Source organism: Heloderma suspectum, chromosome 9 (genome assembly GCF_057233095.1).
Source record: "Heloderma suspectum isolate Gila_16-S chromosome 9, 16-S_ref, whole genome shotgun sequence".
Classification (NCBI taxonomy): domain Eukaryota; kingdom Metazoa; phylum Chordata; class Lepidosauria; order Squamata; family Helodermatidae; genus Heloderma; species Heloderma suspectum.
The window spans coordinates 2158665-2185983 of record NC_139466.1 but is presented as its reverse complement, the minus strand read 5'-3'; the positions used below and the strand labels follow the sequence as shown (position 1 = coordinate 2185983).

General features: G+C 49.6%; 3 protein-coding genes across 11 annotated transcripts in view; 2 read left to right on the top strand and 1 right to left on the bottom strand.

Annotated features, from left to right (window-relative positions):
• OGT (O-linked N-acetylglucosamine (GlcNAc) transferase) overlaps positions 1–8073 on the top strand; it is a 34223-nt gene extending 26150 nt beyond the window's left edge. For both annotated transcript variants that reach the window (XM_084813447.1, XM_084813446.1), the window contains exons 14-22: positions 2815–2904; positions 3795–3920; positions 4539–4709; positions 4856–4972; positions 5227–5394; positions 5704–5856; positions 6005–6257; positions 6657–6780; positions 7070–8073. In XM_084813447.1, the coding sequence (XP_084669573.1) occupies positions 2815–2904; positions 3795–3920; positions 4539–4709; positions 4856–4972; positions 5227–5394; positions 5704–5856; positions 6005–6257; positions 6657–6780; positions 7070–7244 (1377 nt within the window). In that variant the 3' untranslated portion in view covers positions 7245–8073. The remainder of the gene's footprint in view (positions 1–2814; positions 2905–3794; positions 3921–4538; positions 4710–4855; positions 4973–5226; positions 5395–5703; positions 5857–6004; positions 6258–6656; positions 6781–7069) is intronic.
• A 40-nt stretch (positions 8074–8113) lies between these two features.
• Positions 8114–26142, top strand: LOC146338316 (uncharacterized). 7 transcript variants are annotated; one of them, XR_014784786.1, is made up of 7 exons: positions 13915–14023; positions 14388–14543; positions 15299–15427; positions 18357–18494; positions 20972–21032; positions 24109–24306; positions 25525–26141. XR_014784786.1 is itself a non-coding variant. In XM_084813451.1 (6 exons), exons 1-6 carry the CDS (start codon positions 14021–14023, stop codon positions 25662–25664), a joined length of 627 nt encoding a protein of 208 aa, XP_084669577.1. In that variant the 5' UTR covers positions 13915–14020; the 3' UTR covers positions 25665–26142. The 7 variants fall into 7 exon arrangements, 5 of the variants coding, with proteins under 5 accessions (XP_084669579.1, XP_084669577.1, XP_084669581.1 ...); XR_014784787.1 differs by lacking the exon at positions 14388–14543 and having other exon boundaries at positions 25525–26142; XM_084813451.1 differs by lacking the exon at positions 24109–24306 and having other exon boundaries at positions 25525–26142.
• On the bottom strand, positions 20941–26883 carry LOC146338315 (glutamine amidotransferase-like class 1 domain-containing protein 3, mitochondrial). 2 transcript variants are annotated; one of them, XM_084813448.1, is made up of 5 exons: positions 26620–26830; positions 24739–24960; positions 23342–23461; positions 22458–22659; positions 20942–21854 (listed from the first exon to the last, which is right to left on the bottom strand). In XM_084813448.1, exons 2-5 carry the CDS (start codon positions 24899–24901, stop codon positions 21662–21664), a joined length of 678 nt encoding a protein of 225 aa, XP_084669574.1. In that variant the 5' UTR covers positions 24902–24960; positions 26620–26830; the 3' UTR covers positions 20942–21661. The 2 variants fall into 2 exon arrangements, with proteins under 2 accessions (XP_084669575.1, XP_084669574.1); XM_084813449.1 differs by lacking the exon at positions 24739–24960 and having other exon boundaries at positions 20941–21854; positions 23342–23513; positions 26620–26883.
• Positions 26884–27319: the final 436 nt, after the last annotated feature.

The following is a 27319-nucleotide window of genomic DNA, read 5'->3' as shown; positions in this document are numbered from 1 at the left end:
GCGCTACTTGGAAATTCCCTCTGCTCTTCCCCAGTAGTATATTGGACACCTTCTGACCTGAGGGGCTCATCTTCCAGCGTCATCTCTTTTAGCCTTGTGATACATTCCATGGGGTTTTCTTGGCAAGAATACTGGAGTGGGTTGCCATTTCCTTCTCCAGTGGACCACATTTTGTCAGAACTCTCTGCCATGGCCTGTCCGTCTTGGGTGGCCCTGCACGGCCCAGCTTATGGCTTCACTGAGTTACACAAGCCCCTTCGCCGCAACAAGGCAGTGATCCATGAAGGGGCAGCATCTTGAGGTGGTACCAAATAGTCAGGTATAGTTCTGCCTTCTGCTGGAGAGATCAGAAAAGCTCCAGGCCATGGTAAGACTGATCCTTCAGAATCCCATCCCAGTCCTGATGGCCCTACCACAATTGCAGGGATTGTGATTACTACCATAGGTGTGTCCCATGACCAGAAAACATAGAAGGATATGGCTGTCAAAGATACAAACGAAGCCAATTATCTCTGGAAGTCCTTGACTTGGTTCCCCCCCCCCCCCAAAAAAAAAAAAAAAAATCCTTGGGGATGTTCCTTAGAGAGAGCCCCTCAGTCCAAATTATAACAGATGCCAGCCTTTGGGGTTGGGGATCCCGCTGCAGATCCACCGTGGTCCAGTGCAGATGGAGCCCAGAGGAAGCATTGCACCGTATCAATCCATCTGGCTCTCATCACCTTCATCCACCTGATACAGCCCAATGTGGTGCTTGCAGCATGATGGCCTGGCACACGTGAAGCGCCAGGGAGTGGCCAGGTTACGCTCCCTTGTGGCTGAGACAGACCACCTGCTGCAATGGGCAGAGTCAAACCTCGTATTGCTATCAGCCAAGTACGTTCAAGGGCATTTAAACTTCTTTGCAGACTGGCTGAGCTGGCTGGATGTCAACTACACAGAATGGAGTCTCATCTTGGTTGTCTTCCATGCCATCGTCCAACATTTCAGTACACTAGTTGTGGACTTGTTCACGTCCCCCATGAACCACAAAGGACAAACAAAGCCCTTTCTAGGTATGCAGCAGAGGGTGTGGAAGACATAGATGCCATGTCTGCTGCTTGACCTACAGGCATCCTGTACACTTTTTAATCCAACGTCCATGATAGCTCAACCCCTGTGCAGAACCCAGCTGGAGTGCATGCTATGTGATACTGCTAGCACTTAACCGGTTGAGAAGGGCCTGGTACTTGGACCTTTTACAGCCGTTGGTAGCATGGGCTGCTACCAACAGCTCCAGACCTTCTCTGTCGAAATTAAATAAATAAAAATAAAATAAATCCATCCTCACCCCTGCTGGTTTACAGCTCCACGCTTGGCATGTAAAGGGTTAGTACTAGAATGCACCAGTTACAACGCAAAAGATAAGTTAGTCTTTTCTTGTTTTCCCACAGAGAATCCGCAAACATGATGCTGAGGTCTTGTAGAGAGCTTTCTACAGGTGGTGCAGGAGAAAGGGGATCCAAGTAAGCCTGACATCGGGCTGTCCCTGATGTTTCTCCAAACAGGCTGGATCAAGGGCTCGGCCCAATAATCTCAAGAGGTGGTTCATGGCATTGTACTCTGTGTTACCTGAGTCTTCCCATAGATCCCTGGCAGTCCTCCCCCATATAAAACATTTTCTAAGGGGTGGGTCATTACTAAAAGCCGCCACCTATCCACAGGTACGCTATGAGGGATCTGCATGAAGTTCTCAAAGCTCTTACCAAGCCCCCTTTCTTGGTCTCTGTGAAGGGTCTTACTGCCCTTTTCTGGAAGGTTCTTTTCTCTTGTAGCCAACACGTCAACCTGCCGGGTATTGACTAGAAAGGAATTATGTTTTTTCCAGCAGGATACAGTCAAACTTCACTTGGATCTGACTTTCATTCCAAATTTAAAAAAAAAAAAACCCATCCTCCGCAAGGCAGAAGAGCTCATTCCGCTGCCCTTTTGTCCTGGGCTGAGTTGGCTCCTAGAAAGAGAACAGCACATGTTGGACATAAAACATGCAGTTAAGATCTATCTTAAAAGGGCTAAACACTGTTGTGCCTTTGACTCTCTGCTTCATTCCAGCCTTCCACGATGGGCCAAAAGGCCTCTGAGTCAGTGTGGGCACAGTGGATTAAGGGCTGCGTCTTCCTCTGTGTTGCACTTCTGGTTCTGCTTGGCCTTGGGGGATCTCGACTCACTTTGTACAGAGCGCAGCCACTTCTGCTGCCTTTGGGACCAGTGCCCCCCTTGTTGGCATTGCAGCTTGGGCTCTGATGTCTTCCTTTGTGAGACTTTAAAAGTCAAACATCCTCACTCTGGCCAAGGCATCTTTCGGCCAGAGGGTGCTTCAGCAGATGGTTACGCTTTAATTAACAGGGTTAGCAGTGACTTACCCACCCAGTTCGGGGCACTGCTGTTAGATGTCCCATATAAGGATATCCTCTTCCACTGCAGGAAAAAGGAACGTTGGCACTTATTGTGATATGTTCATTTTCTACAGTGGATGGGGGATATCTTGCCCACCTGGCAGTAATCTGTCACTGCTGGGGGGGATTCCTCAATTAGTTCTTCTGAAGGTGTTGTTCAGTGTTTTTACTAATAAAGTTACTGGAAATTTGAGGCTGAGATATCTTCCGAACTGGAAGTAGGTTGCTCTCCCATGTGAGTGCAATTCAGTTAATTTGCGTATTCCTGCCTATTGGAGCAAGAGGGAGGAGCAACCCATATAAGGATATCCTCCATCTACTGCAGAAAATGAATTTATCACAGTAAGTACCAACATTCCTTTTTTGCATTGCTCCTTCCTAGGTGTTCTGCTACGCCCTTAGCCCTGATGATGGGACAAACTTCCGGGTAAAGGTGATGGCTGAAGCAAATCACTTTATTGATTTATCTCAGGTAGGAGTGTTCTTTAAATTTTTTTTAAAAAAATCTTTAATGCACTTTTCTAGAAGTAGAGTCTGAACTCTAGGTGGCAAGTTTAATAGAAGAGGTAGTGTTGTAACCAAAGTCTGCTGTATGATTTATTAATACTGCATTATTTGAGGGGATTCACATAGGTTGGCAGATGTTTGCCCTTGGTTTAAACAATAGGCAGAGAATCTGCAAGATGGGAGAGGTTCTCTTTGCTCTCCCCCTTTGCCAAATAGCTCTTGAAGTATTCTCTATTAAGCTTAGCTAAAGCCTGTTCGGTAACTGCTCTAGAAGAATAACAGCTGCAAGCTCGCTTTGCCTCTTGGACGTTATCTGCAACTTGTGGACAAAAATGACAATGAAATCGTATACAAACATTAAGAATAATCTGGTCTGGATATAAGAGCAGCTGTGTGTCATCTTGAGCTTGAGGTGGAAATTATTGTACTTTGACGTTAACATGGAGTGACCTTAGTGTTGAGTTGGTTGTCAGTAGAAGATACTTCTCCCCTTGAGAGGCCATGGTGGCAATTGTGGCCAACTCCCTTGGCTCCGGGGATGTAGCTGTTCTAAGTTCTAAATGCTTTCTGGATGTGGTGAAGTAAAGGTTGCGGAGTAGTGCTTTGGAAAGCATTTCTTGCTCTTGAGTGTGTAGGTGCTCATGTACTCCTGAGCTTCATATGTCTTAGCAAAATTGGGTGCTTTCCTGCAAGGCTGTATTTTGAGAAAATAAAGGAAAACATAGCTCTGGTGCTTCAGTTTCTGCACCTGAAGGTGAGCTGGTCAGAAGGACCCTCGGGCTTTGGCACCTTAATTGGGCGGTTGAAAGAAACTAAGAGATGCCTTAGCAGTGGCTTCTAATTCTTGTGCTGTAGGTCCCTTGCAATGGAAAGGCTGCTGACCGCATCCACCAGGATGGCATACACATTCTCATCAACATGAATGGCTACACCAAAGGAGCCCGTAATGAGCTATTTGCCCTCAGACCAGCCCCAATACAGGTAAAGGAAGTGACCCTGAAAGTCAGTTCAAATGTCCACAGTTACACATGATACAGTTTGCCTAAGAATGCACCCTGGGGATTGCTTAGATGAAACCCAGCCAATTACAATTTCTACATTTGAAAAGCTAATAGCCAGATATGTTTTGCTTACAATCTTACCAAGGAATAAGGCAGCCTCTGGTTGTTGTTAATTGTTCCATCTTCAGTTGGCTACTTGTGAAAGGCAAGAATCTCATCTCTGCTGTGAATGTACTAGTTGACGTTCTACAGTCCCCCCATTTGCAGTACGGGGGATAATTCTGATCTTTTTTACAGCAGTACTGTAAAAGTGTTGTTAAGATCAGATCCTTGGAGAAGTACCCCCTGCCCCCTAAAAAAAAACCCATCAGATGTTCCTAAACATGAGAAAAAAAGTCAACTTCATGTTGCCTCTTTGGCAGCTCTGGAGTGCTTGTCAGGTTTTTGGCTGACTATGGTGGTAGTTGCCCTGTTCCCATTGTGAGTACAAATGCCTGAATGTGAGGTCTTCCACTGAAGACATCATTAGATTTTTGTTGAGACCTTAAGACCCTGGACATGTTGTCTGCGCCTGAATATTACTTTGCTTGACTTCCAGGCGATGTGGCTGGGCTATCCTGGGACCAGTGGGGCATTATTCATGGATTATATCATCACGGACAAAGAAACTTCCCCCATAGAAGTAGCTGAACAGTACTCTGAAAAACTGGCTTACATGCCAAATACATTCTTCATTGGAGATCATGCTAACATGTTCCCACACTTGAAGGTACTTGGTGGGCTGATGGCACAGCAAGCAGGAATGGCCTGCTTTGTATCACTGTATTTTTTTACACTGAATTTGAAAACAAATGAACAAGAAAATACTAAAACCCGTATTCCAGCATTCTCAAACTTAGTTATTTTCTCTTTCAGAAAAAAGCAGTCATTGACTTCAAATCCAATGGGCATATTTATGACAACAGAATTGTTTTGAATGGCATTGATCTGAAGGCATTCCTTGACAGTCTGCCTGATGTTAAAATAGTTAAGGTGAGACAATTTCAGGAGCATGTAAAATATGCAAACACCTGATTGGTTTTTTTGCAAAAGACTGCAAATGGAGCTGCTGGGACAGAGTGAGGTTGGGGGTGCAGCATAAAGACACCAGTTGATCATTTGGGTGGCTGGATGACTCTTCAGCTTCTGCTGTGCCTGAATATTTTAGAGGTCTATTGCATCTTTCTGTGAGCTTGTAAACTTCTTAATCTCATTTGGAGGGCTACAATTAATGTTTTTTCTTCTAGATGAAATGTCCTGATGGGGGAGACAATGCTGACAGCAGTGCCAGCCTCAGCATGCCTGTTATTCCTATGAATACGATTGCAGAGGCTGTGATTGACATGATAAATCGAGGACAAATTCAGATAACAATCAATGGATTCAACATTAGCAATGGACTAGCAACTACCCAGGTGAGAGGAGTGGCCATAGAGGTTGTGCGCCATCCAAATGAGCCATGTGGCTGAAACGATCTGAAGCCAGCGCTTGCCTGGAATTCTAAAGGGGCGGAGCTCATGTAGCTATAAACCTCTTTTTTTTTTTTGAGGGACAGTGCAGGAAAGGGGATCAGACCTCGGGAGAAAGCAATTTTGAGTATGGACAGTGTTAAAGCCCTGCCCACAAGAGTAGTGGGCAGGGCTAAGGTAAGCAAACCTTATGATCAGAGGCCACTGTGTTTTGATTCCGATAAACTTTATTTCTCTTAACTCCATTTTTCTTAGATCAACAACAAAGCAGCAACTGGTGAGGAGGTTCCACGCACGATTATCGTCACCACTCGCTCCCAGTATGGGCTGCCGGAAGATTCAGTTGTGTATTGTAACTTTAATCAGCTTTATAAAATCGATCCTGCCACTCTACAGATGTGGGCAAATGTGAGTAGCTCTGTGTGCTCAAGTACTTGTTATTTTTAACTAACCTTCCTAAAGCACAGGCTTGGAAGATGCAATGCTGTCCCAGTTTCAATATATATCCTTGATAGGAATACCTTGAAGTTCATTCTGTCTCCTGATTTGCTTGTAGATTTTGAAACGTGTCCCAAACAGTGTCTTGTGGCTACTGCGTTTCCCAGCTGTGGGAGAACCGAATATTCAGCAGTATGCACAGAACATGGGCCTTCCCCAGAACCGCATAATCTTCTCTCCAGTTGCCCCAAAAGAAGAGCACGTGAGGAGGGGCCAACTGGCTGATGTCTGTCTAGACACTCCCCTTTGTAATGGTCACACCACAGGGATGGATGTGCTCTGGGCTGGGACCCCAATGGTTACCATGCCAGGTAAGGTCGTGGCTTTGGAAGACTTGGCCAGAGTGTGTATCCATTGCGCTGGTGTTGGGTTCTGAGATGTGGTGCTGTGTTGAGTTGAGTTGTGGCGGTGATTCCCACATAGGGCCTGGTGGGGGTGTGATCAGGCTGCTGATAGTGGATCATCTTTCACAAGGGATCAGTTGTGAACTTGATGGTAGTGGGAGGGAGGGGAAATCCACTTCGTGGTAAAGTTTTGAGTTATGGGCAGGGCCATGCTATTTCAGCCCTTCGGCCTTTCCTGAATGAACGTGCTGGAGGTTTGAGCTTCATATTTTATTTACCGAAATTATGTTTAGCCTGCCTTTAAGGGCAGAACCCTCTCAAGGAAGCATATTACTGAAATTCTCTCCCCCACCCCCCATTTTCCAGGAGAGACTCTGGCTTCACGTGTTGCTGCCTCCCAGCTTACTTGCCTTGGCTGTCCCGAGCTCATTGCAAAGAGTAGACAGGAATATGAAGACATTGCTGTGAAACTGGGAACTGATCTAGAATAGTAAGTAAATATGTGTCAGGGTTTAAGGGGAGAGCACTAGCTGTGAAGTTAAAATGAAGCCTTGTAATGAGCATTAAGCAGCCCTTTTCCTTAGAGACAACTTCCGGGAATATAAAGGACAGTCAAAATGTATCACTTAAGAGAGAAGTGATGTTCTGTGGTGACATATCAGCATGGTGTGGAGCCTTTGGGGAGTGGTCCAGATAGTGTCACTTAATGGAGAGTGGAAATTGTTGGCAGGCTGGTGAATTCAGGGATGGTGGTCTAACAACTGTCTGTCTTCCTGTAGCCTAAAGAAAATACGTGGCAAGGTCTGGAAGCAGAGAATATCCAGCCCCCTTTTCAACACAAAGCAGTACACAATGGAACTGGAGCGGCTTTATCTTCAGATGTGGGATCACTGTGCAGCTGGCAACAAACCAGACCACATCATTAAGGCCATAGAAAGTGGCGAATCTGCTTAAATAACTGAAGCCATGAGAGAAACCTTTCAGGAAGCATCCCCGATTCCTGAGCAAATGCCATGGGGAGCCAAGGACTCCGTCTCTGCTTAGTCTGCCTGGTACTTAGTAGCAGATGTGATCTATGGTAGTAATCAGAGAGCACAGCTGGACTTGTCTCCTGCATGATGGGGAGATGAGGAACTTTGTATCTCGTGAAGAATTTGCAGTTGAGCTGTATGACCCGGCTGTGTCTCTACGGGACCTGCTTTACAGGAGAAGGTGTGAAATGGCCAGGCAGTTGTGATTTCATGGATTGATTCAGTTTTCCTGTGAGTTAAATTTTTCTCCTCCTACATGGATTTGGAATTGGAACTTTTTTAAATATTTGGTTTTCAGGTATGCCTGTTGGTACATAAGTGGGTCTTCTCTGACAAGATTTCCAGCTTGTGCGTGTTGCTCCTCTCCAAGCCACTTTTCTGAGCTCTACAGAATGGAAGGGCATCTCTGCTGGTGAAGCTGTTTTTATGGGTTTTATAAACCACTTGAGCCTACATCAGCCTCATTAACATTTGACTTCTCTCTCGGGGGCTTTTCTTTGCCGTGTTGGCTTAGATGAGGATTTTTTTTTAAGCCTCATGAATTAACTTCAAGATGGCACCCCTTCTCTGCAGAAAAAGTAAATTCAGTTTAAAATGTAAACTCCCTGAAATATGTGGAGAAAACACAACCTGGTGCCAAATGCATATCCTTCAGGAATTACGTTAATTATGTACGGAGATGCAGGTCTAGCCACTGTAGCAAAGACTTAAAAAATAATAAAGCTTTGGTTTGCCCAGGTTGGCCCATTGGACATGTGTTTCACCGTCCCTCCTTGTCAAAACAATTATGTACTGGGCTGCTGACCTCTTGACATGCCTCTCTAGGCTTTCTTTTTAAAATGCAGCTCTTCTGTTCACTTCAGCAGAAATGCAATCCCAGGTAAGTATGGATTTTCTTTTCAGTGTCTGCCTCCAGTTTAAATAGCTTTGTTGAAAGACCACTGTGTGTCTAAAGGTTGACAGGGCCCATGTTAATTTTGGCAGAACTCCGTTTCTTCCCCTTAAGGCTCTCTTTGTGATGATTTGGCTTACTGGCTTCTAACCCATTCAGTGATCAGAGAGAGCAAGGTAACTGGATAAGCAGGAAGACGTTACTTTCAAAATCTTACTGTCTTTATGCCTGCAGGTTAAAAATAAAAGTGTTGTTGTGGTTGGTTGTGCTGCACATGGATCCCCAGTAGATAATTGCTTAAGAACATTTCCTAAATGTGGCTGGTATAACACGCCCTTCATTAGTCTCAGCTGATGCTCAGGTATTGTTACTTTGAGGCGTGCTTAAATCTCTGCAGTGCCAGTTGTCTTTTGTTTTTGCTAGTGGTTTATACACTGGCTAGATTAAGCAAGAAGCCTTAGTCCCACATCCCACTGTAGAATGGCCCATCTGCAGCAGCAACAGTTTGTCTTTTGATGCACGGGGGGACCTCTCAATCTCACATTTTTATTAAGAGATTACAGATGGACAGACACACACACACACACACACACGGAATAAATTTGGAGTTGAGAATTTTTAACTTTTTCTGTTAGAAGCTGTCTTTGTCCTCCTGAACAGATTAACCACTGTGTGTAGTTGAAGAGGGGGAGGGAAGAAGGGAATCCTCCTGTTGTAAGGGTATAGCTGTTTTTACTTCTGCTTGCTCACTGTAACAGCTTTTGTTTCCAGATAAGTGTCTGACAAATACAGCTGAAAATCACTGGCTTCCATTGTGTCCTTGCTTTCTTTCCACATCAGTACCTGCCAGTTCCCACCAGATATACATGTCTTCCCATTCCAGCACAGGAGGAACCCTAGACAAGGGGTGGGGGCTAGGTTAGGATATTGGGGGTGGGCAAGCTGTTGGAGTCCCCTTCATGGATCGCTGCCTTGTTGTGGCGAAGGGGCTTGCGTAACTCAGTGAAGCCATACGCTATGCCGTTCAGGGCCACCCAAGACGGACAGGTCATGGCAGAGAGTTCTGACAAAATGTGGTCCACTGGAGAAGGAACTGGCAACCCACTCCAGTATTCTTGCCAAGAAAACCCCATGGAATGTATCACAAGGCTAAAAGAGATGATGCCAGAAGATGAGCCCCTCAGGTCGGAAGGTGTCCTATATACTACTGGGGAAGAGCAGAGGGAATTTCCAGGTAGCGCCAGAAAGAGTGGAGCGGCTGGGCCAAAGCCGAAAGGACACTCAGCTGTGGATGTGTCTGGTGGTGAAAAGAAAGTCCGATGCTGTGAAGAACAATATTGTTTAGGAACCTGGAATGTAAGATCAATGAATCAAGGCAAGCTGGAGGTGGTCAAACATGAGATGGCAAGATTGAACATAGACATCTTGGGAATCAGCAAACTAAAATGGACAAGCATGGGCGAATTTAATTCAGGTGACTGAATTATCTATATATTTACTACTGTGGGCAAGAATTCCTTAGAGGAAATGTAGCACTCATAGTCAACAAAAGGGAGGGAAAAGCAGTACTGGGGTACAATCTCAAAAACGATAGAATGATCTCAGTACGAATCCAAGGCAAACCATTCAACATCACAGTAATTCAAGTCTATGCCCCAACCACTGATGCTGAAGAAGCTGAGGTTGATCGGTTCTATGAAGACCTACAACACCTTCTAGAACTAACACCAAAAAAAGATGTCCTCTTCATCATAGGGGATTGGAATGCTAAAGTAGGAAGTCAAGAAATCACTGGGATAACAGGCAAGCATGGCCTTGGTGTACAAAATGAAGCAGGACAAAGGCTAATAGAGTTTTGCCAAGAGAACACGCTGATCATAGCAAACACGCTTTTCCAACAGCACAAGAGGCGACTCTACACATGGACGTCACCAGATGGTCAATATCGAAATCAGATTGATTATGTCCTTTGCAGCCAAGATGGAGAAGCTCCATACAGTCAGTAAAAACAAGACCTGGAGCTGACTGTGGCTCAGATCATGAGCTTCTTATTGCAAAATTTCGGCTTAAATTGAAGAACTTCGGGAAAACCACTAAACCATTCAGGTATGACCTCAATCATATCCCCTATGAATATACAGTGGAGGTGAGGAATAGATTTACGGGATTAGACCTGATAGACAGAGTGCCTGAGGAACTATGGACGGAGGTCTGTAACATTGTTCAGGAGGCAGCAACTCAATCCATCCCAAAGAAAAAGAAATGCAAGAAAGCAAAAGTGGCTGTCTGATGATGCTTTACAAGTAGCTGAGGAAAGAAGGGAAGCGAAAAGCAAGGGAGAAAGGGGAAGATATGCCCAACTGAATGCAGAGTTCCAGAGAATAGCAAGGAGAGACAAGAAGGCCTTCTTAAATGAACAATGCAAAGAAATCGAGGAAAACAATAGAATGGGAAAGACTAGAGATCTCTTCAAGAAAATCGGAGATCTCAAGGGAACGTTTTGTGCAAAGACGGGTATGATAAAGGACAAAGAAGGCAGGGACCTAACACAAGCAGATGAGATTAAGAAGAGGTGGCAAGAATACACAGAATAACTATACAGGAAAGATCTGAATGTCCCTGATAGCCATGATAGTGCGGTCACTGAACTTGAGCTGGACATCCTAGAGAGTGAAGTCAAGTCGGCCTTAGGAAGCATTACTAACAACAAAGCTAGCGGAGATGACAGTATTCCAGCTGAGCTATTTAAGATCCTAAAAGATGATGCTGTTAAAGTGCTGCATTCAATATGCCAACAAATCTGGAACACTCAACAGTGGCCACAAGACTGGAAAAGGTCAGTTTACATTCCAATTCCAAAGAAGGGCAACGCCAAAGAGTGTTCAAACTACCGCACAATTGCGCTCATTTCACATGCCGGCAAGGTTATGCTCAAAATCCTACAAGCTAGGCTTCAGCAGTATGTCAACTGAGAACTACTGGAAGTACAAGCTGGGTTTCGAAGAGGCAGAGGAACTAGAGATCAAATCGCCAACATTCGCTGGATCATGGAGAAAGCAAGAGAATTCCAGAAAAACGTCTATTTCTGCTTCATTGACTACGCTAAAGCCTTTGATTGTGTGGATCACAACAAACTGTGGCAAATTCTTCAAGAGATGGGAGACCCAGACCACCTTACCTGTCTCCTGAGAAACCTGTACGAGGGTCAAGAAGCAACAGTAAGAACCAGACATGGAACAACCGATTGGTTCAAAATTGGGAAAGGAGTGTGACAAAGCTTCATATTGTCGCCCTGCTTATTTAACTTATATGCAGAGTGCATCATGAGAAACGCCGGGCTGGATGAATCACAGGTCGGAATTAAGATTGCTGGGAGAATTATCAACAACCTCAGATACGCAGACGATACCACCCTAATGGCAGAAAGCGAAGAGGATCTCAAGAGCCTCTTGTTGAGGGTGAGAGTGGAGAGTGCAAAAGCTGGTTTGAAACTCAACATTAAAAAAACGAAGATCATGCCATCTGGCCCTATCACTTCCTGGCATATAGAAGGGGAAGAAATGGAAGCAGTGACAGATTTTACTTTCTTGGGCTCCAAGATCACCGCAGACGGTGACTGTAGCCATGAAATTAAAAGTCGCTTGCTCCTTGGGAGGAAAGCTATGGCAAACCTAGACAGCATAGTCAGAAGCAGAGACACCACCTTGCTGACAAAGGTTCATATAATCAAAGCTATGGTTTTCCCAGTAGTAATGTATGGCTGTGAGAGCTGGACGATAAGGAAGGCTGAGCGCCGAAGAATTGATGCTTTCGAACTGTGGTGCTGGAGAAGACTCTTACGAGTCCCCTGGAATGCAAGGAGGTCCAATCAGTCAATCCTAAAGGAAATCAACCCTGACTGCTCATTGGAAGGACAGATACTGAAGCTGAAGCTCAAATGTTTTGGCCACCTAATGCGAAGATAAAACTCCCTGGAAAAGACCCTGATGCTGGGAAAGACTGAAGGCAAAAGGAGAAGGGTACGACAGAGGATGAGATGGCTAGATAGCATCACCGATGCAACTAATATGAACTTGAGCACACTGGGAGAGAGTGGAGGACAGGAAGGCCTGGCGTGCTATGGTCCATGGGGTCACGAAGAGTCGGACACGACTGAACAACTAAACAACAATTTATTTTATTTATTGCATTTATACCCCGCCTTTTTTTCCTCTTGCAAGGAACCCAAGGCGGCTTACGTTATCCTCCTCCTCTCCATTTTATCCTCACAACAACAACCCTGTGAGGTGGGTTGGGCTGAGAGTCTGTGACTGGCCCAAAGTCACCCAGTGAGCTTCCATGGCCGAGTGGGGACTAGTTGCACTAAAGCAGATAAGCACATAATTGAGAAAATGCTGTGTGGCATGTTTCTAAGGGAGTAGAACATGGTTGAGAAGATCCAGCAGGGGCCAGGATGTGCCTGAATGAGGCCTGGTTTGCTTCTGGGTGGCATGCATGGAACATTAGGGCTTTCTTTAGCCCCTTCTGCCCCTGCAAAACCTGCTTCTGGCTGTCAACATGACAACCCCCCCCACACACACACTAAATATGGGGGTTATGTGTGGGGCTGCAGCTGGAGTGGAGAGTTGGTGGAAATTGGAGGCCTTCCCGTTGAGCCAGCAGAAGTTCTTTCTGACGTATATGTGGGGCTTTCTGAACACTGCCCAGTGTCACTTTAAAGCTTGTACTTGTGAACCTCAAGAATTAATATTTTTTTTAAAATGTATTGTGCATTTGTTTGAGGCCCTGTGCTGAAAAGTCTGATTAATAAACCTACCAAGCAGCTCCTTTATATCACTTGAACTGAGCTGCTTTTTTTAATATGTGACATGAGTGTAACAGGGCCTGTATACTGTAGGTGACTGTACAGTGTGAGGGCCGTATAATCCACTGTTGTCCTAAATAGCAGCATCAGTATGGTCTTAAGTTCCTTTACAGCTATAATGAAATGTGTAGGCTACCAGTGCCTATAGTTCTGAGGTGCTACGTTTAAGATAAAACCCGGTCCCTTTAATAGTTTTCTCAAAATACCTTCAAGCTGAAGCTGCTGAATGTGAAGAGCCTGGCATACGTAAGGTTCAAAAATAGAAGTGGCAGTCTATTTGGGGCATATGGGGAAAAACAAACTGGTGCACTACTAGTAAAGTAAGTAAAGCGGAGTTGGCGAGCTTTTGAGTTCTCCACAAAAGCCTCAGCCATTGGTGGAGGCATTACGCAAAATAACAAGCTGGCGGAGAGTTCAGTTAGTTACGTCCATGCGGCTGGCCACCGTTGAATGCCCTCTGGGCAACTCGCGGGTCGAGGCAAAAGGGAATAGTGAGCAGCGAGAGAAACGTGGGCCTGACGCTCATCGTGGCCGCCGCGTGCTTGCGCGGCTGCACGTGCGCCCCGCCCGGCTTCCCTCGCTTGTCCGGCCTGCGGAGCCGTGCGCAGCGCAGTCCGCGGCTTCGAGCTCCGGCGGTTTGTCTGGCCGGAGGACGGGGGCTGGTCGGCGCGCGCGTGCCAATGAGTCGCGGGGCGGGGCGGGCCCGAGGCATCCTTCACCGCCCACTTGCTTAGACCCAGGTTCCTATCCCAGCCAATCAGAGTGCATTATCCCATCAGCGCCGCCCGCTTCTCGCTCATTTTGGCCAATAGCTGCGCGGCAAGGGCGTTCCCCCGCAGGGGTGTTGCCGTGGTAGCGGCGCTACAGAGGCAGCCGATGGGAGCTGCGGGAACGGCTTGAGGCCCGCGCGTTCCCTGGACGCGGCGGTCGCGCAGGGCGGCGCATGGTAATGGCGGACAGGCGGAGGGCCGGCCGAGCGGCCGCGGGAGGGCCGGCGGGCGGGCAGCGCCGAGGCCGGGGGCGCGGCCGGCCTCTTCCCCCCGTTCAGGGGGGAACGGGGGGAACTCTTCCCCCCGCAGCAGCTCGCCGGGATGCTGAGCGAGTCCCCCTTGCGCCTCGCGCGGCGGCGGGAGGGGCGGCGGGCGCGGCGCGGCGGAGCCCCGCGCGCCCCCGCGCTGTGCCGGCGTCGGCCTGCTGGCGGCCGGGCCGCGGGGGCAGCGCGGCCGCCCCGGGCTCCTCGCGCCGGCGCCGCCTCGTCGGACGGCGCCTCAGCCGCGGTGGTGGTTTGCTTTGGCGCCGGCCGCCTCTAGGCGTTCCGGGGCAGGAGGCCGGGCGGCGGCGCGGGCCAGAGGAAGAGGGCCGGCCCCAAGCTGGAGCTCAGCGCGGCCCAGAAGCAGCAGATGCGGGAGGCGTTCGACCTGCTGGATTCTGACGGCACCGGCACCATCGACGTGAAAGACCTGAAGGCGAGCCCGCGGCGTTGGCGGTTGTGGGCCGGGGCCGCGCCCCTCGGCTCCGGAGCGCAGGCGGCGTCCCGGCCTGGAGGCCGGGCTCGCAAGCGCGGGGAAAGGCAGCCCTTCTCCCCACCTCTGACGGGGGCGCCGTGGGGAATGGCGGCTTCGACCCGCCCCGGCCGTGTGTCAAAATAAAGATGAGCCCAGGCCGCGGGGGCCGGCGCTCCTACTGTTGTCCGTTTTCGTTCCGTTATTTGTGGGCTTATTTGAAAAAGAATAAAGGCTTGATCCTAAGTGTAAAACTGAGAGAGAGAGAGCAAGAAATGCATCTCTGACACAGAGGGGCTCATACTCTAAGCCACCCTCCCCCAACCTGATGCACCCCAGATGTGTTGAACTACGGCTCCCTCCATGCTGGCTGGGGATGATGAGCATTGTAGTCCAAGACATGGAAAGGGGTGCCAGGCTCGGGGAGGCTGCTCAATGAGGTGGACTATGTGTGAGAAAGAAAGGCAAGATGGTGCTGTGGTCTGGTGTCCCATGGAAAGCCCGGCCCCCCCATCTTCTCAGATGATCTTTGTTTCATGAACCTTCCCCACAGACAGGCCAATCTGTCCCCAAATCTCAGTGTTCTGTTCTCTTCCCTTGCAAACGTTACAGACCTCCTTCTTAAAATGACAGCTGAGCGGTGCTCCACTAACTTTTGCTTGTCTCCTGCTCTTTGTTTGACTTTCCTTTTGTCACCTGGCTGTTTTTAATATTCCAAGGTGTCCATTCGGGCTCTGGGGTTTGAACCTTCAAAGGAAGAAATCAAGAAAATTGTGTATGACGTGGATAAAGAAGGCTCCGGGAAAATTGGGTTTGATGCCTTTTACTCTGTGATGACTCAGAAAATGGTATGTTGCACCTTTTTTTAAAAAAAAGATTCACTAAGTGAAATTGGGATTTAAAAAAATTAGTCACGGTGTCTAACAGCACAATCCTACATCCTAACAGTGGTGGCCGGCAGGGTGGGGGGATATGCTATACATAGTCCTCCAGGAAGGGAAAACACACCACTTGGAAAATCCCAGAGCGTACTGAAATGGCAGCCACAACTCCCAGTGACCATAGAAACACCGCCAGAACCCACCAATCAGGAACTATGTGCAACACCCTCACACTGAGGGAGCCAATGGACTCATGGCCATAAGGATGCATCTTCAGCACATCTCCTTGCACCACCACACAACGTGGCACCACAGCGCCCTCTCTACATGAGCCCCAGTGGGAGAGGCAGGGCTAAACCTTGCTAAGTGTTAGACGTCCCCATCCCCCCCCCCCCCCCCCCGGCGGGGCTCAGATCCCCTTATGCTGCTGAGGAGCGCTGTTTTTGAACACAGTATAGCTAGGGAAGGAAGGAGAGGGCAGACAGTAGAGCGAGCGCATGGCTCCCTGGGCAGGAGGCCCACAAAGCGCACAGGGTTCAAGACCTTCCTAGGGAGGAAACAGCCCTCCGGCCAAGCAGCCAAAGGAAGGACGGAGGCAGGACATACAACAAGAGGAGCCACAACTGACAGCAGCACCTCCAGTGGATCACGCCACAGGGCACGGGGCTGGGAAGCAGGAGATGGGAGTTCAAGGCCCAGCAGGAGGAATAGGGGAAATACCCCACTTACCTTTTGCTCCCAGGACTCAAATCTGCCTTACAAATGCCACAGACCAGCCCCCTGGCCACTCAGCCACAGCTGCAGGCAGGACTTGGGATCCAGATCCCCTCAGGATGCCTCCTCCCTACCAACCGGCCTGTGCATTGAGGTCATCAGTAGGAGAAGTGGTTGTGAAGGCACGGGGGAGAGGGCCTTTTCTGTGGTGGCGCCCCAACTGGAATGCCTTCCTGAGGGAAGTCCAGGTGGTGCAGCATTGGGTTCACTTCAACGCCAGGCCCAGGCATGTTAACCTCTTAGTAGTTTAATCTGATTTTATGGTGCATGTTTTTGCTGGTTGAAGGTTTTTTTGTTTTCATTCCTCAATTTTATGGTTGATGCTTTACTGTTTTTTTTATGGTATTGTGGATGATGGGCCATCTAGAGATGTCCAAAATAAATAAATCATGGGGTGTTCAGCTTTCTCCCCCACCCCCAATACTTCAGGAGCACACAGGCTGCAGGAAGAATCCTAGCCAAATGGAGCTGCTCATGTTTTACATTCAGGGGGTCCCAGGTTCAAATCCAGGGTACAACCCAAAACTAGGAATGGAGGGACTCCCATATCCAAGCACAGCTGAGCCAATCCACTGGAGCACTGCATGGGCCAATGGCCTAGTTCCTGTATGGGCCAACCAGCCCTCCCCTGAGCAGCCCACATGACCCCCCCTACACACACACACACACACACACACTACTTTGCCCAGTAGGCCAGGCCTGACGGGTAGCAACCCAGCCAGTCCCCCTACTTATCTCTCTCTCTCCCACCTGCCGGCGGGCTGCCTCCTCCACTCATCCCACTTGTGCACCCTGAGCCCTTTAGGCTCCCTGCTTGCCTGCCACCCTCTGAGCCTCATCCTGTAGCCAGCTAAAGCTAAATGCTACTATGGTGGGGGCAAGGCATCGGTATCTACCACCCCTGGCAACAGACATGTGAAACCTGTGGCACAGTCAAAGGTCTCTGGAGCAGCATCCAGGATGGAGGAGATCCTGAGAGGGAAAGGCACGTGTGTGGGGTGGCCAACCAGGCCCTCCAGCAGGGCTCCTGTGCCTTGGACAGTGGCCAGCCAGACAGCAGGGTAGCCAGTGTGCTGCCCCTGATGACCCCAGGTCCATGCTCAGAACACTTTGGCCTCTTTTGTAACTGTCAGTCACAGAGCATGCGTATAAATCCTGCACCTGTGGGAGAGCGGCCGGTGGAGAAGAGGAAGGGGAGGGGGCACAATGAGAGCGAGAGAAGTGATAGCCAGCCTCTGGAGCACATCGTCCCTGAGCCTGAATGCCCAGGAGGTGTTTGGGAGAAGGCAAGAGAGAAGAGGGAGGGGGGCCACCTGAGTGCTCAGCTTCCCCCAGTCTGCCCATGACTCTGCTCCACCCTAGCTGTTCCACTGGTGTCTCTTCGTTGGTGGGACAGCTGCCTTGGCAGAACGTTCTGCCAGCATATTTGTCACGGCACCAGCGTCTCTTGCATTCTGCTGGTGTAGCAGGCTTCTGCCATTTCATCTAGGCCTACAGCCCCTCAGCCAGCTTATTCTCAGTATAGGATGATTTGTTTAGATATGAAAAGATTGATTGTGGTGTGTTTGTGGCCTAGAGTTCTGTTTGTCAGTTGTGTGAAATGTTGTCCTCAGTCAGTAAATCTGTACACGTTATGGGTACAGAAGAAAGAGAATGTAGACTGGAGCCAAAAGGCCATGAATTGCAAAATGTACAGCAATTCTCTGATGTTTCTGTGCAACGTCTGTTGCAATTCAGTAGCGACGTAGACATTTCTGTGTTTTTAAAAGAATGAATTGGGAGAATTGGAAGTGAAATATTTGCAAACTAAGTCAAGGTAGCTGAATTTGAGAACATTGTCAAAAATGCCTTTGTTCCGTAGCAGACGGGCTCAGCTCAGAAAAAGAAGTGCTGTGGATCCCAAAGAAAGCTGGGATCCCAAAGAAAGCTCATGGGGCTTTGAGCTGGGGGCAGTGGCTGTCTTTTCGCATTTTTAAGTGTGAGGGAGGGAACCAGTAGCAAGAAATGAGCCCAGGAGTTCTCACCTGTGGCCTTGCAGGGACAAAAGTGGTGGTCACGGGACAAAGAGACCTCCCTGATTGTAGTGCCCAAATGAGCTTTTTTTCTGCACGTCTCTGTGAAGTCAGAAACAGATCCCAAAGAGGAGATCCTGAAAGCCTTCAAGCTCTTTGAGGACCAGGAGAGTGGCAAAATCTCCTTTAAAAACCTCAAGCGCATCGCCAGCGAGATTGGGGAGTGCCTCACGGACGAGGAACTGCAGGTGAGTTTGGAATCATGCTGATGCTTGGTGGCTGTGAATCTGGGCAGCCTGAGTCTCCCAGGGCTGATGGGCGGAGGGAATCCAACCTACCTCTACTGCAGCCTTCCCAGCCCAGTGCTCTCCAGTTCTTTTTGACTTAACTTCCATCAGTCCCAGCCAGCATGGCCAATGGGCAGGAACACTGGGAGTTGTAGTCCAAAACATCTGGAGGTCAGCAGCTTGGGGAAGGATATTCTTATGAAACAGAGGGAAATAACTGTGTGCATGCGAGAGAGAGAGAGAGAGAGAGGGAGGGAGAGACTCAGCCTGAATTTGGCTGTGATCGTGCCCTGAGAAATTCACTGAAAAGGACCTAACTGGCTGGTTAGTGGATTTAGCGAAGTGGGCTGCGTAGGGAGACTGCACACATCTCTGACCTGGAGTGGGGTGGGGGCAGTGCTGGGACGCACCATCCTTTACACTGCGTGCTAAAAAAGGACCCGAGGGGACAGGAGTTGTGAGATAGACCCCGGAGTGGGTAATGCAGTCGGGACTTTCAAGCACTTTGCCCAGGACTGCACGTTGGGCCTGCCATTGGAACTCTGGGATGAGACTGTGGCTTGGCTCATGTAGACGATGCGATGGTGGGGCTAATTCCTGGATGCACTGAAGAACAGGCTTGAATTGAGTACAAATAAAGTTAGTCAGTTGCTATGCTTGGAGAGCCCTGTCTTGTGAGGGGGGAGCAGAGAGCTGCAGCTGCCTCCTTCTCATTGGTCACTTCTCGCAGGTGGGGGTGTCTTCCAGGGCTTCTGCTGGATGGAGGACAGGATGCTGCCTTATGCTTGGACCATAGGTCTGTCTAGCCCATCACTCTTTTCTCCCCTGAATGGCAGCAATGCCTTTCCCGGGTCTGGGGCAGAGAGAGGCCGCTTTCCGAGCACTGATCATTGTAGCCAGAAAGGCCAGGGATTAAGCTGGAACCTCTGCAGGCAAACCCTGTGCTCCTCTGTCAAGCTGTTGTCTCTCCCTAATTGTTGGCCTTGCTCATTTATGAGGTCCTTTATTCTCACTTGCTCCCCGTATAAACCCGTTATGGTTGCCTTCTCTGCAAGCACCCAGTTGATCTCTGAGTCTTTTTCTGCCCTGCAGGAAATGATTGATGAAGCCGATCTAGATGGAGATGGGGAAGTGAATGAGCAGGAGTTCATGAAGATCATGAGGAGACATGACTACTAGCCCAGTTTCTTTCTCTTCCCTGCCCTGCCCTGCCCTCTGTCTCTTGAGCACAGCTGCACGTGGAGCTGGGAAGCTCATAACTCTTCCAGCTGCCCTTGTTCTTCAAGTAGATGAAGAAACAGGCTGGGCCCCTGGGGTATTCAAGGAGAGAGTTGCAAGCAGGCTTTTTGGGAGGGGTGTGGGGCGGAGGGGAGGGGAGGGGAGGGGAGGAAGGGCTGCTGGCTTTAGCGCCTTATTCCTAGCATGTTAGTCCACTGCATTAAATGTGCCTTGCACTGTTTCAGGGTGATTTGGTTGTGAGTATGTTTTGTGTTCAAACATCTTTTCCACTGCTACAGGATATGGGAGCAGAGGAACTGTGTTGTCTGAGTCACCAAGGGCGGCCAAATCCCCTGGGGGCAAAAAGTCTTCTGTCTATCATTTGGACATCCCAGAGTTCTTCCTTGCACAGACCCCATGCAGGATGGCCATTACTTTAACCAGCCTTCCCCAGCCTGGTGCCTTCTAGATGTGTTGTGCTACAAATCCCATCATCCCCAGACTGGCTGGTATGATGGGGTTATATGTTTGGAGGATATCAGGTTGGATTAAACGGTTTTACACCAAAGCAGAACTGAGATCTAGGGGCATTCTGTTCTGTCAGTTCAAGCACATCCCCAGTATCTAACTCCTTATTATTCTATCTACAGACCATGCATTGTCAGGGGAAACAATTCTGCTTTAAAAAAGCATCACAAGGCGAGACAGTGCGGTTGTCTTTATGGTTTCTTTCAAGCATTTTAAAGCTGCTTTTTAGGGCAATGTCTTCCCAAAGCAAAAAAGCATCCCAAAGCAGAAGAAGCGAGGTGGTCACATCAGCACTGATGTCCAGAATTTCTTTGTTGGAAGCTGCTCTGCCAACATCAGCTCAGCCTGTGGCATCAGTCCAAGGCAGTGCTGGAGAGGAAGGGCTGCAGCTCTGTGGTTCTACCCCCAGCATCTCTGGGTTGGACTTGGAATGCCCCTGCCTGACACCTTGGCGAGCTGTTGCTGCCAGTCAGTGTAGGCAGTGCTGGGCTGGATGGACCAAGGGCCTGGCTTGTGATAAGGCCGCTTTCTGTATCTTCAAGCCCTGCTAAATGTGCGAGTGAAGTTCTGGAAGGACCATGGCCATGGAGCTGCCCCTGTGGCCCTGCCATCCAGACCACATGTTCTTTTGATCTCCTGTTTGCAATCACATGACAGCCAGTAAAAATCGCTTCCAACTTTATTTTGGGCAGGAGAGATGCAGTGGCCAGCCAACCTTTCACAGGGCAATCAACGTCTGTTACAGTCATTCAGGTGAGCCGCCCCAGCAAGAGGTACTGGCTTCACTAGTGTCCACCACATCGTATTTCTCTATATCGACCAATTCTCAACATGCTGAGTATGAAGAACGGGAGCAGGGGGGCCGGGAGGGGGACAACATCCATCAAAGACAGCCTCTTCCTTGCCCCACACAAAATGGAACCTGATTTGGGGCAGCAGATGAAGGAGGCACATAGATGTCCCACACTCTGGTCTGTAACCCAGGAGTTGGCTTGGGAAGGGAGGCAAATTTGGGGTGGATGGAGCACAGGCAGTGATGAAAGAGAGGCTGAACCCATCTCTTCACCCCAAACAACTATTGCCCCACTGGGCTGCTCCCGCAGGGCAATAAGCCTTGAGCTCAGGCTGGTATAAAGTGAAAGGTGTGTTCCGTTTTCTATGTGTGCATTTTGTTCTCTGTAGGCGCGATCCTCTGGAAACTTCTCTTACAAAGGCCCCTTCAAGGGAAGCTGACTGGCCCATGACCATTTCAGCAGCTCTTGTGCAGGAGATGTTCCCAGAAGATGGCTTTTTAGGTGTGTGCTGCATTTGAGGCAGAGTGCATGCATGACTGCCACACGCCCTGCTTTTCTCCAGCCTGTGTCCCCTCTGCCCAGCGACCCTCAGGCCAGCTTCAGCACCTCTTTGACCATCTTCCCAATGCCATCGTAGATTTCGTGGACAGGGGCGTTGCACATGAAAGCACTTGTGGTCACGAGCTTGTTCTTTGCATCCACATGGACCTCGTCGACTTTCGTGTTCACGTGTTTGCAGCCTAGCTCCTTCATGGCCTCAGCAGTCTTGGCATAGGGCCAGCTGTGGGGAAGAAGCAGAGGGGTGTTTGCAGTTGGCTTGGGCTGTGTGTGTGTGAGGCAAGGGTCTTCCTTCACTAGTATAAAATCACTTTCCTCTGGCATGTTTGGCCTGGTACAACCAGTGAGGAAGCTGCCAGGACTGGACTGGCATCCATCAAACTTTTCTTCTGAAGTGAGACTGAATGAATGGAGACAGACTGGTTCGCATGCAATTCATAATTAAGTTGGATGGGTTTATAAGAATGGTTTAAATGCATTCGTGGTCATTTTATTGATTTATTAGCCATAATGGCCTGTCCATCCATCTGTCCTGTATAACAACCTGCTGCTAGCTATGTGGAGTGGTCAAGTGCTACGTTGGGCATACATGCTCCCCCCACCCACCCCTGACTGGCCACGCTGTCAGCTCTCCTGTGGCTCCTGAGATTTCCACATGCATTCTGCGCGTGTTTTCAAACCTATTCCCCCCCCCCCGAAACTTGCTTTATGAAAGGGAAAGCAAGAATCTCAGGAGTTCTGTCCCCCCATAGCAGTTTCAGTGTTTGCTGGCTACAGTGGTGGAGCAAGTCCATCCTGGCCTCTGGTCTGCTGCTGTGGTGCTTACATCTCACACTCTGTGTCATGCCCGACCGTGAGCTCGCAGCCAGGGAGGATTTTGGCGGCCAGCACTGGGGAGATGCAGCACAGGCCGATGGGCTTCTTGGCGGAGTGGAAAGCCTTGATGGAGTCCTCCACGTGTTTGGAGATGGTGCAGTTCTTCCCATCCACAGCCCAAGTGCAGAGGTTTTTGGCCACTCCGAAGCCACCTGGGAGTAGGACACAGGTTCAGACAGCCCCCGGTGTGAGAGCAAGGGGTGCTTCAGAAGTCAGCGAGGGGGACCCCAGTGGAAAGCTTGGCTCTGTAGTGAAGCCAAACTTATTTCTGCCCCCCCCCCCCCCCAGGTCTGGCTACTACCCAAGGCAGGGGGAGGCAACCTTTGGAAATTTATGCAAGTGTTATTGGCTCACCACAAAATGGCCGCCATGGGAAGTGTGGCTAATTACAAAGGGCAAGTCGCCTACCCCAAAGACTCGGTATAAGGCAGAGGTGGGAGCCTGAGCCCAGCACTCTAAACAACTCCTTTGAAACCACAGTTTTTGGTGCCAACAGAAAGCTGAAGGAAAGCTCTTCCCCACCCCACCGCCGGCCAACTCATTTGCCCCGTTCTCTTTCGCTCTCCCACAAGAATGGCTTCTTTCTCTCCTTCATCTTGGTGGCTGGGTGTGGTGCAGACGAAAGCATTGGCCTGCCACTGCTCGCTGCCTTCGCTTCCTCAGAATGTCTCTGAGCGCCCCCCGTGTGTCCCAGAGGCATTCATGGACAGTGTGCTCTGAAGTGATCCCAGCTCCTTGCTTAGGAGATGTGTTAATCAAAAGAGCAGTGGGTGCCAAGAAAGCTGCCCCGCTGCCTCAGAGCTCCCCTGTGCTTCCTGGGGGACCCCCTCCTACCTGGGATGATGAGCGCATCCAGCTCCTTCACCTTCAGCGTGGCCAAGTTTTTCGTGCTGCCTCGGGCAATCCTGGCGCTCTCCGTCAAGACGTTGCGCTTCTCCTCCGTCGGCTGCCCATCTGTGTGGTTCACCACGTGCATTTGGTCAGTATCTGGGGCATAGAACTCGGCCTGGAGAGGAAAGGGGGTCGCCCACAATGTCGCCCGTGTTATGCTGATCTTGGCATTCACGCTTTGCAGCCAGTAAGTAGTGGTCACGGGCAAGGAGCCAAGTGCTCATGCCTCCCCGCTTATGCACAGAGGCTGCAGCTGGGAAAACCTGCAAGGATGGCCAGCTCTTAGCCAGCCCTCAAAGGCACAGAACCTCAACCCATGAAAAGTCGCTGGGCCTGCTCGCTTCCAGAGATTGCACCGGTTCCATTAAGAGCTTCTTCAACAAAAGTGTGTGTGTTGTGTGTGTGGGAGGCTCTGTAAAGAACCTGGCAGCATCCTGGGCCGAGTTAGGGGCCTCCCCTGCAGTCCGTGAATGTCTGTGTTTGGCTGATGAGTCTGAACTGGTCTTAAAAAGGTAAAGGTGTCCCCAACCAGTCGTGTCCGACTCTAGGGTGCGGTGCTCATCCCCGTTTCTAAGCCGAAGAGCCAGCGCTGTCCGAAGACGCTTCCGTGGTCATGTGGCCGGCATGACCGGTCCACGGAGCGCTGTTACCTTTCCCGCCGAGGCGGTGCCTATTTATCTACTGGCAATTTCTTGCTTTTGAACTGCTAGGTTGGCAGAAGCTGGGACTGAAGACGGGAGCTCACTCCGTCACGCAGCACTTGGGTCTCGAACTGCTGACCTGCCGACCTTCCAGTCTGCAGTTCAGCGTCGTAACCACTAAGCCACCGCGGTCCCTGAACTGGTCTTAGGCACAGCAATATCGGCTTTGTCCACAAGAGGGACTCCCGGGAATAAAAGAAGGTTCAGGTAGTCATGAAAACAGCCTGAAGGGAGGTGAAGGTGACAAGTTTGAGGTGTGTGTGGAATACCCCAAAAGGGTTATATAGCACACACAACAAGCGAAGGAAATGGAGGGTAGCTTTAAAACTATGCAAGTTTGCTCAGAAGTAAGGCATCCTCTATTCAGCAGAGCATGCTGCTTTTGATGACCAAACAATTTCAAAGCCATGGAGGTGGGTGGTTCTATCAGTAGCCGTCGGCGCTGACAGCTAAATGAAACCTCCAGCTTCTGAGGCAATCTACCTCTGAATACCAAAGAACAAGGGATGGCTTGTTCACCTTCACGCCTCATTTGTGGCTTCTCCACCCTCCTGCATTTATACTTTGAATGAGCTGTGATAGCAGCATTCACAAATGGCCCAGCTTTCAGACTGAAAAGTACTCTTAGGGTGTACTTACACTCGTGTCCCATGCACACCTGGGAATAAGTGGCATTGAACTGAATTATGCTTGCTTCAGAGTAGGCATGCATAGGATTGCTCGCTTGTGGTGGTGTAGTGGAGGCAGGGCTCGCAGGGACGTGGCCCTGGCACTTTTTCATCAGCAGGGACTCTGATGTCATCTGCCACCCCTCTCAGAATTCCCTGTTCCCTCTGACCTTAGCTGTGATCCTCACTGCAGCTGTGGAGGGAATGCATTTTCCAAGCAATAATATATTGTTCCATGTTGGAATGCAAAGTATTTGGGATGACTTGGTCTGGAATGGGCAATTAAGACGTATTTGCTTTACCAAAGACGTGTTCCTGGTGGAGATGAAAACTCCTAGAACTGGCTTATTGATATGGATTGAAATTTCAGCTGCCTGAAATTTCTGGACTGCCCTTGGAGACTGTCACAATGAGCTGCTGCATTTCCAAATTTACAACTTCACTACTCTGTGTGCGTGTGTATTTCAATCAGCTGGGTGTGTGGACATTTCTGTTGGAGGGGGAGGGGGGAGATATAATGAAGTAGCTTAGGGAAGGCTAATGGATAATGTTGGGGCACTAAGGGAGTGTGCAAAGGGGCTGTTTCAATGAGAAGGGATCTGCCCATGAGGGCTGAGTTGAGAGGGTGAAGCTTCCATAGAGTATCATATTTTGAAAACCTGGAATGTTTGTGTTTGAGTGAGTGGGTGGGTGAGTGAGTGGGTGGGTGGGTGGATGGATGGGTGAAAAAGATTAACAGCCCTGCATTTTTTCTCAGACATCCAATTGAAATACCCCTGCCTTACTCTCGGCTGCACTGTTTTTGGATCCCAGTTGAAGGCGGTATATCTTCCAAGGTTGTATAATCTTAGAAGGGGGCATAGCTGTGACTGTCACAAAGGGACCCTGCGCTTCTGAATTTGCCACTACACTACTGCTCGATTGTGAAGATGCCCACAGAGAGGAGTGCATTGAGATCATAGTTTAATATAGTTTATTGGTTAGCAAAGGAGTTTTACCCATTCACAGAGGAATGGTGTCATTTGAATCAAGTAGCTTAGCTCAGCTGTAAGCAAAGCAAGAGTGGTTCAGGGTGTCAACACTGGAAATGGCAAGGTAATGCTCCATTACGGACTGTACACTGTACACAGAAGGACACAGGAAGCGGGGGGGGGGGGCACTGACATTTGGAGAGCAGGACGGTGAAACCCCCTCCTGTGATGCCATCAGCCCAGATTGCAGCTTTGCATGCATTGGCATGAAAAGTGCCTGGCATGACGTACTCTTGCAGGAGATATCCAGAAACCTTACTTGTATGTTGTTCTCGCACACTTGTTATGTAGCAATCTGTTGCCTGCAAAGAAGATTGCGTCCAGTAAAGTCCAATGAGGATGTTACAGACTGTCTTGCTGCTTTATGTTCTTCTTCCCCCATGCGCACTGAGGAAGGGTGGAGCAGAAGCATCCACATGGCAAAATGGCTTGCGGGTAGGCGGGAGGTGATCTCCTCTAAAGAAGAATGCAGACCCCTGTGCCTTCTTCAGTGTTGCAGTACAAACAAAATGGGAACAAAAGAAGGGTTTGTGCAACAAGGCTAGATGGGCCAAATGTCCCGCAGAATTCCTGCTTCTACCAGGTAAGAGGCAGGTTTAGGGAGACCCTGAAAGAATACAGGTTGGGGATACCTTTGTAGGAGAGAGAAAGAGAGAATAGAGTTTCCACAAAGAGAATGGCGCTGAAGTCTAAAAGCAGAAGGAGAAGAAAGAGACGGCTACTTTCAGGGCAGGCAGGACAGTCCAGCCAGGTTTGCATTCACAAGAAGTAAAAAGCAGAGGAGCATCAATCGAACCCATGGCACGGGGGCGGGGGCTTACCTGTGCCCTTTCCCTGCTGAGGTGCACCATGACAGCCGAAGATTCGTGGATTTCACTCCCATCATAGACCCCACATCCGGAGAGGATCACAGCCACTTTCTTGCCCATGGTCAGAGATGAGAACTCCGCAGCTAGGAGTGGTGTTGGGCTGTTTTCTGGCCAGCTCCCCGCTCCCTGGCGGCCTTTATAGGCTGACGTCCCGCCCCAGACTGGTCTGGGCGCAGGGAAATCTCCATCCCCTCCAGCCAGGCTGAGGCTGCAGATGTCGCTAGACCGGTTGAGCTGGTGGTTTGTGGCGCAGCAGCTGGCTGTGGCTGAGCTCATTCCAGGCCAGCCAGCACGAGCCCTGAGGGCCTGATGTGGCTGCTCCTCGCAGCCCAAGGGGGGCCTCCCAGGAGCCCTTGCAAGGCCACATTGGGGGGGGGTGCAAGCAAGCCGAGATCTCCACCGAGGCATCCTCTGCCACGTTGCAACAGGTCCTGGAGTCCAGCTCCCACATTTCTTGGCACCCTGAAAATATTGGTGGGCCGCGGTTGAGCTGCTTGCACGGTTGTCAGCTGTGCTCCTTCAGTTCCAGGGAATAATTAATTTGCCCTTGCTCTCCCACTAGGTGGGGAGTGGTGGCCGTGAACATGGATGGCTCTGAGGGGCATCAGGAGGATTAATGGTGTGTGTGGGGGGCTATTAATCAGAATAGCAA

Excerpts from the sequence above, each read along its gene's own strand:
- LOC146338316 (XM_084813451.1), top strand. Across the intron at positions 15,428-18,356 it reads CTGTGATGACTCAGAAAATG|TCAGAAACAGATCCCAAAGA; the intron begins GTATGTTGCACC and ends GTCTCTGTGAAG. Across the intron at positions 18,495-20,971 it reads TCACGGACGAGGAACTGCAG|GAGAGATGCAGTGGCCAGCC; the intron begins GTGAGTTTGGAA and ends TATTTTGGGCAG.
- LOC146338315 (XM_084813448.1), bottom strand. The coding sequence starts at position 24,901 with ATGACATCAGAGTCCCTGCTGATGAAAAAGTGCCAGGGCCACGTCCCT. Across the intron at positions 22,660-23,341 it reads GGATGCGCTCATCATCCCAG|GTGGCTTCGGAGTGGCCAAA; the intron begins GTAGGAGGGGGT and ends TCCTACTCCCAG. Across the intron at positions 21,855-22,457 it reads CATGACACAGAGTGTGAGAT|CTGGCCCTATGCCAAGACTG; the intron begins GTAAGCACCACA and ends TCTTCCCCACAG.